Consider the following 18,766-nt stretch of genomic DNA (forward strand, 5'->3'; position numbering starts at 1 on the left):
CCGATAAACGGAGTAGATATATTTGATTGTAATGTAATAAATTCGATAAGTACGAGATATGTAAATAAATGTTTTCATATTGCGTCGACTATGCTATTTCCAGTGTTTCGCATGCAAACAAATTTCAGGTCAAAATCTTGCAAAAAGGACCTGTGGACCCAACTGAATGCAGCGCTGCAGACGAACGGCAAATGACGTCGGCAGCCGATAGTTTGTATGTTGCGGTGCGCCGCGCGCAAACTGTCACAACATAGGCGATGGCCTCGCTACCGGCTCCTTTACCACCTGTCGCTCTAATACGTCTCTCGTGTTATTTGTAATTCGAGCCCTGACGCCTAAATCCAACGCCTTTATGTCGATGTTTACACCACGTACCAAGATTGACTTGTGACCTCATAATACGTCTCTCACATTGGTACTTAAAGTTTGCAACAGGCGAAATACTGGATTTGGTGTCACCATATTTGAATATGTGGACGAATGTCCAACGGACATATTAGAAGGCTATTGGTCATTTCGTCTGTTTCGCTTTATTTTGTGAGATTGAAAGGTGGATACGGTTCCAAATTAATATTCTCCGGGTAAAAAAAGTTTTACCTGTGTTAGTGCTCGAATTTTAATGTTAAAACAGTCGTAAACATTGATCTTTTCAAAATATATAACACGTTCGTTAAAATGTATGGTAAAGGTTTAAATTACAAATGACACCTTTATCCCAATTCTGCTTAAATTTAATGTAATCCGTTTAGTAATAATTTTGACGCTCGATTTAGAGGGTAAAAAGATCTCAGTATAAAAATCGAACAGTTGTATTTTTGATAGCTGAAAATGTTGCTAACTCCTGTGGAATATGTCGTGAAATAATCCTTTCAAGCGGACTTTAGGATGTTGGCGATCCTGTTTCTTCTTTCAAAATATTGTTATCTAGTAGACGTCAAACTACGCATCATTTCTCTTTACGAACGTCTATTATCGCCCTGTTTGCCATTGAGAGAAGGGTGTGGAAGCTCATTTAATGGTTGTGCCTGAATAGTCTGAGTGACTCGGTTGTAATCAAATGTATTGTAGACAGCTAAATAAGAAATGCATAGAGACAGTGCTTAAAGAGGAGTTTAGCAACATTTCGCTTGTTTTCATTTTGACGTAGATGTTGACGCGGACATTGCACTGTACTTTATTTTTCAAGGTTAAGCGCTTTAGCAACGAAAACTTTTAGTCTTGGTCTGAATCGACTTTATAAAGTCACACTGACTTAAAATCTGCTTAAATTGTCATATAGAAATGCTCTTATTATAAAAGCGCACGATGTGAAATCGTTGGTTTCACTAGTGTAATAAAGCTGAAATGGACTCCTATAAATAAATTAACATGTTTTCACATTTCCTTCTAAACCTTGACACAGTGCAGTGTAAGCAATAACATCTCATTTCTTTATTCACAATATTCGTGGACTTCGAAATAAAGCACAATTCGGATATAGTACAATCTGTTTCAAATCAAATTGCGATGAATGCAAATAGTTTTAAAAATGAAATACATATAAATCAGATAACGTTAAAAAATTTGTTGCACAGTCTTTGAAATATCGCACTATTAAATGCTTTAAAATTGATACTATATAACGCCATTATATAATTATTGTTAATATTCAACGCAATTTGGTTTGAAGTGGATTTAAAGGGCAATCGAGAGCCCTACATGTGGCTTATTACTAAAAAAAATTGTGACAAGTAGAAACAAGAAACTTGTATTTTAGTTTTTCGCGTACACCATCTGTTGGTCAACATGTAGAACAAACGAATGTCCTTCCATCTGTCGCTTCTCACCTTCGAATGCTTACGATGACAATTTGACATGTTGATTGTTAACTAGTCAAAGGTTTTGAAACTCATTGGGTCGTCCAGTGACGCTTCATAACTATAGCTCATTTTAGATTCTTTGTTAAATTTAGAACTATTGATTTTAATATCTTTCACCGTAACAAAGGGTAGTTACGAAATGTTGTTTATTTATAAATATTATTTTTTGTAATAGAGAAATAAAAAATACGCAAATTAACGAAACATTAAGAGTTTTCAAGACACAAATAACGTAATTCGGGGGAGAATTCCGAGATTTTAAATTGCATTGATATTTATGAACCCTTTATTAATAGTAAAAGATATTAAATGACAAATTAATATAGAATGTTAATCAACAACCGATTCTTTTCTTTCCGTTGTTTTGACATGCGATTTTCGATGTTAAGTTTCTGTTTTGGTTAACATTTTCAAGTTATATTTAGTTAATTCTGCGTGTTTGTAGGCGACGTAAGTTTCTTAGAATGTATAAAATGAAAATGTCCGATATTCGAGACCGTAAACAATTGTTGGTCTACGTAAGGTTTTCAATACATAATGAAAGATCAGAGAGATAAGGGTATATATTTTCTAAAGTAAATTAATAATTTTTGTGTATATATTTTCAGTAATACAGTCACTATTTATAACTGCAGATTTGCACGCTTTATTGAGGTCATAAGGGGGCAATTACAAGTAATAATTTTGACAGTTTTGTATAGGTCACTGTGGCCCACTGTATACCATCGTCGCCTACTAAGAACGCACCGATCAGTGTCTTGGCGAATTGTTTTAAAAGATCTCTTTCGTATGTTTTGAGTAGTTTAGAACATCCATCAACATTTCTATCACTTCATGCTTTTTTAGTATATTAGTAGTTTTATTTTCGTATTATTAATAAAGCTTCTTCTTCTGGAGCTGGAATGAATGATAAAATTTGAAGGTTAAGATGCGTTTTTAGGTTTAAAGTTCGAGTAAGTTACATCTTGGGCTCCCGTGTTAGAGCCCTGCTAGTTTTATTTCGAACTGCGCGACTTATAGAAATCGTTTCTCAGACGTTTCGTTAATAAAAAGGGATAAAGCTATACTGCCCTTGTAACGAAAAAGGCACAACTATGCGTACTTTACACAGCAGTTGTGCCTTTCTTCGTATAGAAATGAAACCTCGGTTTTTATATATTTGTCTCTTTCTATTATCCAAAGAAAATACAGCGTCTATACAGTGTTAATAGTGTCAATATGATGTATTCATCAATTTTAAATCAAAAAGTTAATGTTGACACGAAATGTAGGAAATTCAAAATTGTTAACAATAGTCCATTCGAGATTTGACTTACGATGTCCCATGTTACCTAAATAGTGTCGTTAGATCACAGAATATTAGGCAGAATATAGTATGATGGCCGTCTATACACTATTTTTGATATTCTCTTGTCGAAATTTGCTGTTTCATGAACGCAGTGCAAAGTTAGTAAGAATATGTATTGTCGTGCGTTCGATTAACTATAGTACTTTATTTACACGTTTATATTATTATATTGTAATGCAAAATAGCGTCTTGAGAGCCTTCGGAATAAATATATAATGTATTCGACGGTGGTAGCGGCGACAAATACGTTGTGACGTCATTCCGATGTTATAGTAATGAAAAAAAAAAATTTTTTTAGTTATCAATGGATTACAGTGTACAAACATTGTAATTACTGAGTAAGTATTTTGGTGTCAAGAGTATTATTGTAGAGTATTTAAATGTGATTTTTTTTAAATTCAGAGTGTCGTAACGTTTACTCTGTAAATATTGTTGTTATAGCTAAATTTTTAATCGATATGTAGCTTCAGTATTCAGTATCATCTTGATAATTAAAAAAAAGGCTGAAACGCTGAACAAAATAATAGCATTATTAAAACTCGTTTTAGCATCTATATACCATAACAATTTGTACAAATGATAAACAAATACAATAATGTGTTACAACGAATTGTAATTTTTCATACACGTGCGTTTCATGTTAACATACATGTTTCTGTTCCATTACGGTTAGTCTCTATTATATCCTAGTACACGGCCATGTATATATGTGCTGTTTGTTGTAGCCCTACGGGAATGTTACCTTCTCTTTTTAGCACAATGAGACAGAAAAAGACAAGAGTTATATAGTTATTGTGGCCTGGTACTCAACATCGGTTTGACGAATTTGTTGTCGACCCAGCCGTCTCGTAGTTTTAGTTCTATATCTTTATAAATTAGATGTTTATGTGCATTCATTAAAAGCATGAATGCCCAAGCATTCATTAGATAGTAAATTGTTAGATTGCTAGTTAGTATAAATTGACGTTTGTAACCGTTGGAACGCGAATTCGTGGGATGGTAACGCGTGGGCGACTATTCTTCTCGGCATCGTAAATTTTGGTGTAAACGTCACGTCTTTGAGATAGTTAAAAATGCACTTTATAAAATGTGAAAGTGAAATTCGTACATCGCGAATCTAGTTGAATGTTCAACTAGAACTCGGTACTTGAATTTTTCAATAGTCATTCTGTGCACTTATGTACTTACTCGCTTAAAATCAAGTGGCGTTATGTAAAACATAACATCGTTTTAATTACAGATTTGCAAGAACAAACATCGTGCAAATATATTGTTCTTGATGTACGCTGTTCACAAACAATATTCATACAAATTTAAGACCTGCAAGTATGGTATAGAGCGTATAGATTAAAAGAATAACGCTGATTTTAAAGCAAAAGTATAATTTCATACTGACTTGCCGTCCATAGTTGTTTTGCAATCTTAGAATTTTTTTTACCTCATTTTGCTTTATAGGTTCTTTTTTTTTTGAAAATAAACCAGTTGGATATCATTTAGCAATATTTTTTTTTACGATAATGGTTTTGTTTAACATCAAAAGATATTGCTTTGATATTTCGTCTCAAATAACTATTTTTACACGTTATAGCCTATTTAAAAAAAAAGATAAAATTATATCGGTAGTTTCGTAATTAGACGGTTAGTTCGTGGCATATTTTAATTAGTCCTATAATGCGTTGATGGACTTGTAATTGAGTGGCGGAGTATGTTTAGGCGATTCGTAATGTGGATTTCCGTTTGCGGCCTGCCTCTTAACACATTGTTCACATATCGTTTGGGCTTGGATAATAGTTAAGCGTTGTGCACCACTTACTTTATATCGTAATGTTTTTTTATAAAGTATGATTCCAGCTTGGAAAAAGAGCACTGTATCCAGCATATTTTTTCTACATCACAAACGTATTTGCTTCTCCATAGTCACGTGTTAAACGAGGCACTTACTATTCTGCGTGATATCCGAGAAAGGTAGACACAGATATGCGACGAAGTGAGTAAGGAAATATAGTTCCTGTTCATTTTGCGCGTATCATATTTCTCTTCCAGATATCGCGCTGAACAAGGATGTTACGAGTTAGCAAGTATAAGACTTGAGCACGTTGTGGATTGGACATACAGTAAAGGCTGTAATAGCGTAACTTTGTAGTACTTAATGCGGTTCGGTTCTTAATTAAATAGGTCGGCGGAAGGCGTACGAGCCATCAGTGCCTATATCTGATAGAACAAATTCTTAATATCCCTTCCTTTTTAGATGTTGTGAACTTTTGTATGTCTTCTCCACATTTCGTCTTTCTGTGACCTTTTAAATTGTAAGACTTTTAGATTACGTTGTATGCTCAGAAGAATGCGTTGTTAATTTGTAGATCAGGGGATCCATTTTCGATACATTGGGAGTATCGTCTATACGTAATACATACCTATTTGTTTCTTGCTCCCGTTGCAGAGTAAGCGGCAAATACGTATGACGTCAAACTGATGAACATAAAGTGTCTGTTTGAATCAAAAATTGCTCCCCAGGTTGTCATGTACTGACTACGTTTGTCTTGTAATACTCATGGCAATGCATGTTAGACACTATACGTCGCATCACAATTAGTTAGAGGTATCAAGTCTTATTTAGTTCTAAATCGATGATGCATAATTATTTTATACATCTGGATTTGTAGTTTAATTATACACTTTGTAAGTGTGGTGTATCCGCCTATTAAAGTATATAAACGTACAGAGTTCGAATGGCTAACTTATTAGAGTACGTAATAAATAAATTTATATAATGATACTCTTTGTTCATATCGCATATTGTCATTTGCAATTTACTTTCAAGGTGGTACAGTGAAATACAAATGTATAATCAAATAATCAATTTTACCATTGTTTAATTTGTTTGAGATAAGAACAATTTTTTGTGCTCATTGTTGCATATTTGCATAATTTATATTTATAGTATTTATGCAAGAAAGAATCCATGATTAATTGCAATTAACTACAGTCTTATCTCCCGTGCCGTTTATACTTACTGACCACATCTTCACTCCCGCAGGAAGACTGACAAGATTCATTATATAAAGGGTTATCATCTGGAGTTAATCTATTTGTCAGGATGTCTGAAAACAAAATACCATCGCTCCACTTTCCTAGTCGCAAAATCCATGTCTTGTTTCAAATCGAAAACGTTATCGCTCATCCCGAATTGTTTTACGACATCCTGCAGAGTTATAGTAATGCCCATTAAATATTTATGAAATATATTATTATAGCACTAGACATTTTGCTCCGTTGTCGCAAATGGTTGTAACTTTAAAAATATAGTTAATATTATTAGAAAAACGATAGACTGTTTTGCACGATTTCTGGTTTGACCGTGTCGAATATTGTATTGTAATAAGGTTGTCGCTATTCCCACAATCATACGTTGTAAAGTAATCGAACACTTTGTGATGACAAGAATCGAGTTTTGAAGTTCGCTTGCGGTCATTTTGATCGACAACGTGTGCATTTACATTCGGTATTTTACCCATTTGCAATATCTATCCACTATTTGAAAATGTTTCCATTCAGACTCGAAATATTTTGACCTCTAGATTTTTATTATTAATTTTACGATTACACATAAGACTTTTTTGCAAAATATTTGAAGTAACATTATTTAATTATTCAATATATACTTATTCTATACTTAACATATTGGTTTTATTTTTGTCAATATTACGAGGTTTTATATTTAATAATAATATAATTTTAGAATAGTCCGAGATCCATTAACCTTAATTCTATTCTATACGAAGCTTGACAATAATCGCTTAGCCGTTATCAGTATTATAACCTTTGGCTGTATAAGTTGTTTCCTATTTACTCAATATTCACAAGTGTTTATTATCTTTAGAATAGAACATTTCGTATAGAGGACGAAGTGGCTTTATAGCCTATTATTATGAGTGCATATCGTAATTGTTGTTGTGAACAAGGTCATTTTGCTTTATGAAATGAGAATGCATCGATGATCCCAAACCTGATGTATGGTTGTGAACGTAGGGTATGACAAAAGAAACAAAAGTGGTGTGAATATACATATTGCTCTTATTTCTACAGCCTACAGGCTAGGTTACGCTGTATATGTGGTGTTGCCGATTGCGGTGGCCCAACGGTTTGTACTGTGGGCGCAGGAAGCCCTGGCTTCGATTCTCTGTGGGACCTATATGGGAAAAATTGAGTTTTCTAAAGTAGTTCTTGTCTGGGTGTTTTGGGTTGTGCCCCGGAGTGAATTCCGTTGCTCTGATACTCATAGTACAGAGAGTTAAGCGTGAAACACACACAGAACGGGTGCGGATCGCCACCACAAATTACACCCAAACTCACGAGAGAAATAAATGTAGGCCATACAAATATTTCTCCCAGCCAGGGAATCGAACCTGGGACCCCTGCGTGGCAGTCCGGCATGGTCCGGAGGTCAGTGTTAGGAAAGGTTGACCTCAGCATACACATCTCAAACAAATCATGGTATTATTAAAAATGCTAGTGGAGGTCGATAGTCTTTTTTAGTGCACTTTTTGTACAACAAGTAGATACGACTGTCGTCAACGCTTGCTATAAATATTCATGGAAACGCCATTGGGCTGATAACATTTTTATGATAAAGGCATAACACAGTTAATGATTTCGAAATAGTCTTATTTGACCGATGCTGAGGACACTTAATCCTTTCGATAAAATATGAATTCTTTCGATAAAAAATGTATGATGAAATCCGTACGAAAAGTGTCCCAAAAAATTGTCCTTATAATGCATATGAGAATAAGGGAGATATCACACGGGCGTTGCGTCGTCGCAACTGCGTTGGTTTCAACGGACTGAGTGCCGCACGAGCACTTCCGTCGACGCGCGCTGTTTCAACGCACCGTGTGGCATGTCGTTCTGATTAAGGGAGATGCCACACGGGGGTTGCGTCGGCGTTGCGTTGTCGCAACTGCGTTGTACTACATATATACAACGCAGTTGCGACAACGCAACGCCCGTGGTGGCATCTCCCTAAACCAGTCATTTAAATATAGGAAGGTACTAACTGCACCCGAGGAGAAAGACTAGATCGTATTGTTATACTGACACGCCTGTAAAGTATGTTGAAGTCCCTAGAGGACGCAACAGCTGTACATGTTGTGTAAAGTTTAAGTGTACATAGACTTGCTATGCAAATTTTTCCCGCTGTCGCTTGCGATATCAACATAAAAGGCTCAAATTAGGGGTAGAGGTTGCGAAGGTGGGCAATCTATCGTCAATTCAATTACTTGGGTACCTACTCCTACTTGTTCAGAAGACATTCCAAAGGATATATTCTATATTTCCAAGGGGTCTAAATAACTTACGCAATTTATCGGATTGGGAGTAAAATATACTAATTCTTTTGGTAAGTATACTTCATATATTCTTTCATTTGTGTTATTATTTAATTCCAAATGTATTTATTCTTTTCTTATTGTAGCCAGCATTTCAGACTGCATTATAAATTATTTCCAATCATTAAGCAAGAAGCAATGAACGCGACCCACAGAGAAGCTACCATTATATAACGAAGATCACTTTCTCTGCTTTTTATTGGTTGGGTAAGTTTGCTTCCCAGATATTTTTATTTTTCTAGTACACAACATAAAATATTACAGTTTAATCTTCAAATACTCCATGCTCACCACTGAATTCGAGAGTAGTGCCGTGTAGGTCGTAATGCCATCTCTACTACTTACCTTTTTATGAGGTGTTGATTTACACTAATGGTTCACCACAAGTGACCATTAAGGGCCAATAACGCCCATGATCGGGCTCAGTGGCGAACATTGGCTGAGTAAGCGAAATTATAACTATATCGATCGCATCGTTGTACACATTTGCATACATCTATATACGCTATTGACGACTTCCGTGGTCGAGTGGCTTGCGGGTCATTTTAACAAAACTTCTATATTGTCTGGGTGTTTGTGGTATCGTCGTTGTTTTCGAGTTCTATTAGGCTCCATTTATATTGCGGCGGAACGGAACGTAAGCGAATTTTCATAAGGATATTGTACGTACATAGCGTAATGAACTTTATGGTCAATTGTGCAACGTACAAACTAGATATGAGCCGAAAATCACGTCGCGCGTGTTCCGCGGAATTCTCGCGCATGCTCAAGAACGCTCGCGCATTCGTGGGAATTCCGCAGCTGCCGTCGGCGACGCCTGGTGGATCCGCGGGAAGTGATGGGAAGGCAGGCGCAGCGTGACGTCAAACGTCGACGATACTACAGCCTCAAGACGCAGACGAGAAGCGAAATTAACCCTTCCGTTCTACCACAATGTAAACTGAGCCTTTCACAGGTGCCTTAGTTACTGGCTTTGGGAGCAACGTCGTGATGTCCAATATTTATTTATATTTATCATTTACATGCGTTAATGTGAAGATAGATGTTTTAACGTATTTTGACCACACGGAAAATAGATTTTTCGATGTCAAAAAATTCGAACTAAACTTGTTTTTTTAATTGATATTGATAATTGATTGATAACTATGGGGGGCTGAAACACGATTGACTAAACTTAGCTCGATAAAAAAAAATCGCAAAGTTCCGCAAAATATAAATTTTTCTAATACGCACTTTAATGGAAAAATCAGTTTCATTCTATTGTTATTAATGATATCAATAAATATAATAAATTCAATAAAATTTTCTGTTTTTCTTCGATTCGTCAGGGGTATATGAGCTTATTAACTGACTTCAAAAAAGGAGGAGGTTCTCAATTCGACTGTATGTTCTTTTTTTTTTCTTTTTTTTTTTGTATGTATGTTACGCGATAACTCCGGTATCTGTGAACCGATTTTCATGATTCTTTTTTTGTTGGAAAGGGGGTACTTCCATAGTGGTCTATAGTCATTTCATGTGGCCGTTCACGCATGAAGATTCATTTTTATAAATAGCGCCTAAACTTTCATTTAGGAGCAATTATTTTAATGGTTGATTTTGCTATTTCTCCAATTCAAGGCGTTTTTCTCTCAATATACTTTGAGTAGTGAAAACAGATTTTTATTATCTCCAGTTTCAAGTCCTGTATAGTGGCGAACTAGGGGATATTTCAATAAAACTTAGCAAATAGACGTAATTCCACGTACTTTTGAGGTCGGTTTTTTTAGTGCTCTCTACTGAGATTATTTTACAATAAGAGATTATATTTTGTTTCTAGAAGGCAAATGTTTAAATATCTTTTAAATCATTTCTCCGCGTCGACGTCACACGCTACAAAACCTACGTAACCACGATATCATCGTAACGCAGATGTTCAAACATCTCATTTGTTAGTAATATTATTGTGGGTATAACTGTACCAGTGATTTTAAGGTACATAGATAAACATTGTGCAAGAAAGGTTACGAGACCCACGACGAGCAGGCGTGAGACGCACGCGGTGCTCGCGTTCGATGCGTCAGCAACAAACAACTGATATCGTTCGTGTATTGACGTTGGCGTTGCTTAAAACTTTATCTTTCATTACTTAACTGGTCTTCGTTCGCGACTTCGTTTGCTATAAAACACTGTATTTCCCTGTTCAAAGTTAACACTCCATACTCAATACTGTGGTCACGCTTCAATTAGAGTTATACATCACTAATTAAAGAAACAACTAACTAACTACTATACAAAATGAAACTATTTTTCCGTATTGAAATCGCGTATATTTGTTTTTTCAAACAAACCAACGTTCCTGGCCCTTTACAGGTCCCATGGTCATGGTTGACTGTGACCATGGGACATGTGTATAATTTCATTTCCTATTTTAAGTTTAATAAAAGTATACATGAATGAATTCCTATGTGGTACGGATAAGGCATCATACGGACTTTCAAACTTAATATTATTATTACTAAAAAATGTAATATGGTTTTTTTGTTTGCGGTTTATATATTACTTGTACTGCCCATTCGCGCCGCTTAATTGTCTCCTACACGACTTTTGCTTTGAAATGTACTTACACTGAAAAAGTGATTGTTATAATGGTTATAAACAATAAAGTAACTTGTTTCCATCTGAGCTTATCAAGCGTAATGATGCTTTAACACTTTCAATTTGATTAATGCATCATTATCAAAATTATTACAAAATGTTATTGTTGTCAAGTTTAAAGTTGATAGTTTCAAACTTTGCTGGTTAAGTCACCATTGTAGTAAATAATCAAGTTTGAATTAACTTTTCAAAGGGACAAGTGTGTTGTAACAAGCATCTCCAGACAGTTCATTGTCCGGTAGAGATATCATGTGACCTTAACCTACTCACTAATAAGTAAACTAATAAGTGCGGAAGGATGACCAAAAGGTATTCTTTTCATATTTACATACTCAAAAAAAATATTTTCGTTTGTTTTTTGTTCGTTTAGAGATTATTAACTCCGTTGGTTTAATCATGCATACAATGTTCATGTCGTAGCTTAATCAGCCATTCAACTATCGGCCTAGGCGTTTCAAACGTTGATAATTTTATTGTCACTTTGACACGGAATTTACAAAATTATTTTGTCAATATAAGTATGAAAGAAAAATATATTTTTTTCGATCAATAGAGTCACTTTACACCCTTAAATCTAATACTTAACAAAAAAGAAAAACAAGTTACTGTTTTGGTCGGTAAGAAAAACCTTTATGGTTTTTGTATATAAGTGTGGTCCCTCCCTTAGTATGCGTAGTGGTGCGAAAGAGAAAAGGGCACGACAAAGCAGAATGTCTGTCTCGGGCGAGACAAACGATGATTTTCAATCATTCCTATGTCAGCGTCGACTGAGTCCTTAGGTATACTTTGATAGTTAATAGTATTTTGATTATTAATATAAAGCGTAATAGAAAATTATTACTCTACTTCGCATCTGAAGAAGTCCATTCTCTTATATATTACTTATAGATACTTTAGATTTAGATACTTTAATGCACAATATGTACGAGTGTACATATTGTGCATTAAAGTATCTGCAGCAAATACATGTTTGTTTTATATGTAAATAAAATAAAAATTATGCCCCAAGATGTTCAACAATACGTAATAACTTATCACAAGTTTATTTAAACATGTGCAATGGCATAAAAACGTAAACAAATTCAATATCGCTGTCGACAGCCTCCCTATCATGAAAATTATATTTATCATTGTTTACATTAAGAAATTATGTGATTACTTCTTGGCATATGACGTAATAAGGCGATTATCAAACTGCACCGCGCCACGCGCCGGTGCGCGGAGCTGCGTTTTTTAACGTTGTACTGAAGTAACCACAGACATATATCTAGATAGACGCCGGGAGCGTACGTACTTCGTGTGCCCAAAGTAAGTGAAATTCACTTAGGTACTTGCCGCTGCTATATTCAAAACGCGCTCGACCGTTGTCGTAGATAAACATCAGTCGAAAACGCGAAAAATGCATAATTGTGCCATTATAAACTGCAATAGCACCATAACTGTGAGTAAACGGGTAAACCGGGACGTTTCCTTCCATGGGCAAGTGATTTTGTAATCAGAAGATGCATAATTTATTTTAAAAACAGTTATTTTGGTTTTGTACGAATTTCGAGAAAACAAATATGGTTGCATATTGTGATATAACAAATATGGAGTGTATGCCTCATATTTGTAATACATTGCGGCTTTTACTTGGTGCGATATAGTGCTCGGTTGCTATTATAAGCAATCGTCAAGCAGCCAGGAGGACCCTGAGAGAAACCGGGAAAAACTTGTCGCTGAGCTCAACCATGTTTTGGAACATATATCGTCGTGGGGCTCCCGAAACTTGGTTGAATTCAACGCCAAGAAAACCCAGGTATGCGCGTTCAGCTCCAAAAAATCCCCATTCCTTCCACTTCCCTATCTTCAGGGTACAATGCTGACGCTGAAGGACAAGCTCAGCCTGCTGGGGATGAGCATCCGGAAGGACATGAGCAACAAAGAGTATATCGAGAGCGTCATCTGTACCGCGTCGCGCAAGCTTGGCATCCTGAACAAGGTGCACCGATTTTTTACTCCAGAGCTGCGATACCTGTTGTATAAAGCTCAGGTCCGAAGCAGCATGGAGTACTATTCGCACCTTTGGGACGGCTCTGCCAAGTACTTGCTCGATGCCGTAGATGGACTGCAGCGCTACGCCTTCCGTGTTGTCAACGATCCTCATGTAACTGAGCATGCGGAGTCGTTACAGCTTCGCAGAGATATAGCGTCTCTTAGCGTATTCTATCGCCTGTACCACGGTGAGTGCTCTGAAGAGTTATTCAACCTTATCCCTTCCTCTCCTTTCCATCAGCGGACTACCCGTGCCGGACTGCGTTGCCACAGTTGGACGGTCAGTTCAATACCGACCCGCACTAAAAAGTTTGGCAATTCGTTTTTATGCCGAACCATCAAATTGTGGAACCAACTCCCGGCGCATGTATTCCCTCCCCTCTATAACATCGGGTCCTTCAAACCTAGGGTGAAGAAGCATTTGGCCAGACCGGCAAAATGATAGTGACGGAGTGAAGATATTTGTGTTTTCCATCCGTTACTCTCATCTCTGGACTGTATTCGCACTTTCCATCAGGCGCGGTGCAGTCATTTTGCCGAGTCACAATAAAAAAAAAGATCCGCAGAATATGGCACGCTGCGCTTCGCACTACCGCGCAGATTTTTAAGCTTAAGGACATGTTCAGTTTTCTACAATAGATCTCGACGTCGATAAATTTATATTTGCTACTGAAAATCGACCAAATTTATCTTTATATTTTCTTAAATCTTTGTAATGAAGTTGAAATTATCCATTTATCGATCTGGTTCGTAAAAAGGAATGTATCCAATATCTTCGGTGTCTTTTTATTTGAGTAAACAAAAACCAAACAGACAGTATAACTGCAGCGTCCTGAATGAGTTCTGTATTATGAACCATTCTTGTCAAAGAAGGATCACTACAAGCGAGTACTTTAAGTGACTCGGGGCCGCTAGACCGCTGCCCCCGTGCTGGTTAAACCGTGCGTTGACGCAGATTGCGTCTCCGCCACCGCGCGCGTGATTCCGCATCCCGCATCTCCATCGCGGGCCGCGGTGTAGTGTGATAATCGCCCAAGTTAGTGTTATCAGTTTATGTCAATTATTACGTACCTTTATAAAGACTGTAATTATTTGTAATTTAAACATTTCATAAAGCTATATTAAACTAATGGATCAATAAAAGTAAATAGAAAACTTAATTGTACACTATAAAGGTCTCACTCTAAAACGTCAGAATTGTAGTGAATAAAAATCATATCTGCTTTTCACTACATTGTTCTTATTACCTGTCAAATTAATTTTATCCGATCGTCTGTATAATTAAATCGACAGAACATGCTGTGAGCACTGATTTACTACATTCTTTTTTCCCAGACTTAGAAAAGATATATCTACATAGGTATTATGTAGAATCCCTGAAATGCGTGTGTAAACTAATTGCTTTAGGCACAGAAATCTAAATAAATAGGCATTATTTATTTAGATTTCTATTTATTTAGATTTCTGTAGCTTTAGCTTAAGTACGCCGAAGTTCTTGTGTGGCAACCGCTTGCTCGAAGATGCAGCATGGGCAGGCGCCCATAAAGTTGCCCGACACAGGCTTATGAAGGTTGCGTGAATCCGCGAGCACCGTTAGTAATGGCGATATTGCAGCAGCAGCGGACGTTTTTCGACTGAAATGATATGTCGACTGTCCAGTCCATCCAGCCTTTAAGTTGTCATTGATTGCAGTTCTGCAAACATCAAGATTTTAACAGCTGGTTGATGGTTTTAAGAGCTGGAGCAGCAGGAGTATTCCCCTAATATGAAACTTGGTGAGTTCTTCTTTATAACTATATAGAAATATTTGTATGGCCTACATTTATTTCACTCGTGAGTTTCGATGCGACTTGTGGGTCTTTGTGTGTGTACATGGCACCCGCGATACAAGGGTTTCCTTGGTGCGGGGCATGGAAAAAAAGTTCTTACAAATACCATATGGTCAGCCACGTTAATTTGTAACACATGATTCCACGATTTTTATTTAAAAAAAAAAACTAATTCGTTTTCCGCAACATAACGACTATATAATAATATGTATAAGTATCGAAAATCTCGCGTTTCAAATTTAAACTTTCAGAAACAATAACGGCATTTTTTTATTATTTTTTTTCGTTTGGAGACAATTTTGCTTCAACGTGCGATATATTTTAACCCATCAACCTGTACATAAAAGTCATAAATAAACATCTCGTCCAGGATGGAAAGTTCCGCAAATAATTTTAACTAAACAAGAAATATTTGTAGACCAATAACATTAAAGGTATTATAATTAGTTAAATATAATTATATGACATAATTAACTGTAAACTACAAACAAGTTACTATTTTTATTAGAAGTACAGTCTGTAAAAAAGAAACATGTTTACCGACAAATGAAATTATAAATCTACTACGTTGTATATCTGTGTAGATCAATGACGCAAGGATCAAATATAAAATCAAGAGGCTTATCAAGACACGTAGCTACAGAAAATAAAACGCGAGGTGATGTTACTGACCCATCGATTTTTTTTTAATCTAAGGCCGCTTTTAAATTAGACGCTAGACTGACGCGGCTGCCGCACATCTATAGCGCTTCAGTAATTTTTAATTCACTAATATTGTGACTGCAAAAGTGGCGCGCGTATGTCACTGCGTTTGTAAATATTGTATGAAAATTAGTAGTGACGCGGCAGCGGCTACTGTTGGGTAATTTTCCGAAAAATTTCGATTTCTGGAAAAAATACTGAAAAACTGGAAAAATTTAAAAATATTAGAAAAATATAATTCAAAGGCTTAAATTATGTTCTTCGTTTAGAAATATCTTTTGAAGTTTTACTTATAGTGAATTATAAAATAAAATTGTATAGCTAAAAGTAAGTTGAGAAAAACGAGATTAAAAATGATTGGGCAACAGCGAGAAAAACCTAGCTCCTTCGTTTTCGTTCAGCAATTTTAACTTTTGACAGGTGTCAACGACAAATGTGGAAAAATATCCGGAATAATATTTATTGTTCTGAAAAATACCATTTTTTCAAAATGGAATTTTTCCATGACCCACTAGTTGCAGCGCCACAATGGCGCCACTGCAGCGTTTCCATAAGCGTTAATTTGAAGGCACCCTAAACGGAAAATTTACAATCTCAATATATCAGCTGTGAAAATCTTCTTTAGATAAATTTACATTATCGATTGCCTACATTGAAATAACCAATCCTTTTTTATCTTTCCATTTAACACTTTTTTTTGCATTTTACAATTTTTAATATTGTCTGTACTAATTATAACGTTATCTTGGCAAACTAATTTACTAACGAACATACGTCAACTGGGGTATCGTTGGCAAATAAGGGTATTGTTGTAATTTTATCATGTTATTAATCACTATTATTATTTGCCTTCTCAATGACGTTTTGAACAGTTTCATCAAAGATACTATATAACAGAAATGTCTTGGAAACAATTTCAAGTTAAGACATTAAAATGAAATTTCTTTATGATACCGAGTGACGGGAAGGACAAGTCGTGCGTCTGGTGTTAAGTGTCCATAACAGTGCAGTGCCGCTTAGAGATTTAAATCGCAAAGGCCTAAGGGGCACTGCCACTGCGCCTGAGACATAAGTTGCCCGGTCTCATGCCGGGCCTGTAATTTCACCAGCACCCTTACACAGCACATTACTGCTTGGCGGAAGAAATAGATAGGGCAGCAGTACTTTCTTGGACGAACTCTTTTGTAAGGTGCTTGCTAATGAAAATATTAAATCTACCACTACGATGGACAGAGACTACCACCCGCTACGCTCGTGATATACCCCTTTCGGTTTATCCAATTGCATCAGTCTTATCATACTCAACTTTTTATTCGGGTCATCATTGCATCGAGTACATAACGGTCATTCACACTTCAAAGTGATCGTATATAACGCCGAGGTAAACCTTACCACATGTCTCCCTTCCTGTGGATCGGATAGGTTTTTTTATCATGTAATTAATAGCGTTGTTTGAATTATTCAGTACAAACCGGCTAAAACCAATTACGTTACAATTGTCGACGTTGTTGAGTAAATACTAGTTAAGGAGTAGTTCAGTACATCATCATTGTAAAGAAAATGTAGTTCCAACAAATTGTGTTATTAGTAATTACACCGAATTGGGTGTAATTACTAATAACTCAATTTCCTACTACGATACGACAAAACAAAGTGCAGAAGAGAACAGGTGATACAAATAATACACACACTCATAGCCCCGCATAACGACAACCCTGTATCGCTGGTGCCATGGAAACACAAACTCACGAGAGAAATAAATGAAGGCTATACAAATATTTCTCCTGGTCCGGGGATCGAACCCGCAACCTCTGCGTGGCAGACCAGCATATTTACCGTTCGGTCACGGAGGCAGTTAATATGAGATATCATATTGAGAAAAAAAATGGCCCTAACCTAATAGTAACCTAAAAAAGAAGAGGCTATCGGACAATAAGAAAAAAAACTAAAATCTAGTTAGAAAGAATGTATGTATAATTATTTTTATTTTTTTTAAATCTGCTATGTTGCAATATTTTTTATTTGTTGTGCAAACACTAAGGGTCGTATTCCAGAACTCTACTCAATGCTTAAGTCAGGACTTGAGTATTGCAGTGAGCACTGAAAATCATTCTCAAGCCCTTACCATTAGGGTCGTATTTTCAGTGCTTGAAATCGTACTCAAGTCTGCTCAAATCCTGACTTGAGCATTGAGTAGAGTTCTGGAATACGACCCTAAGTACACCACATGACGTGTTACGTAGGTAAACAAAGAAACGTCACCCTTTTCACCGGGTTTGTTATCTAATTTTGGATAGTAATAATAGTTAAAAAGTCAATAATGTAAAATTGCCGCAAATGGCAAGAAAACATTGTCTTCTCACGCGTTCCGAGTTGTGCTGTTAGCGTGGCAATTTTTTTTATTACATTCAATTATAGTTTTATGGGCTCAATAACTTTATTTAAATGAAATAACATTTTTGACTGTATGTATACATTATGGTTAATTTAAATATTTTCAGAAGATTTGTTAAATTTTCTATTAATGACAAGAAACTCGAGTTGTTACCTTAAAAAAATGTGTAATTTATTAGAAAATCTCAAAAGCTAATAAAATTGTTTTCTTATAGGTAAATAAAGACACTACCTATATACTGATAAAACCGATATGTTTAATTAAAATATTGTTAATTGTTCTGATACCATTTAGCTCATTGACGTTTATTAGAAATAAAAGATTACACGATAGTGTCGCTCTGGATTAGGGCTATTAGCTAAGTATACAGGGTCAAGAGCACGTTAAGCTTACACTTAAGACTTAAATCCAACTTTATGCCGCTTATGATAAGAACGGTCCAAAGTACAGTGTCAAGCTTGGTGTGCTCTTGACGCTAGACGCTGAAACTTAAAAGCCAACAAAATGAATTTAAGCATTTAGTACATGAAATTTCTAGGTAAATAGTGGGATTACAATAATTCATATAAATACCGTAA

General features: G+C 35.9%; 1 protein-coding gene across 1 annotated transcript in view; it reads left to right on the plus strand.

Moving 5' to 3' along the window:
* LOC113231849 (zinc finger SWIM domain-containing protein 8-like) overlaps window positions 1-1,116 on the plus strand; it is a 36,141-nt gene extending 35,025 nt beyond the window's left edge. The window contains exon 26 of the mRNA XM_026466386.1: window positions 129-1,116. Within this exon, the coding sequence (XP_026322171.1) occupies window positions 129-195 (67 nt within the window). The 3' untranslated portion in view covers window positions 196-1,116. The remainder of the gene's footprint in view (window positions 1-128) is intronic.
* The last annotated feature ends 17,650 nt before the right edge of the window (window positions 1,117-18,766 follow it).

The sequence above is a fragment of the Hyposmocoma kahamanoa genome, unplaced genomic scaffold (genome assembly GCF_003589595.1).
Source record: "Hyposmocoma kahamanoa isolate Upper Pololo Valley unplaced genomic scaffold, ASM358959v1 66, whole genome shotgun sequence".
NCBI classification, from domain to species: Eukaryota; Metazoa; Arthropoda; class Insecta; order Lepidoptera; family Cosmopterigidae; genus Hyposmocoma; species Hyposmocoma kahamanoa.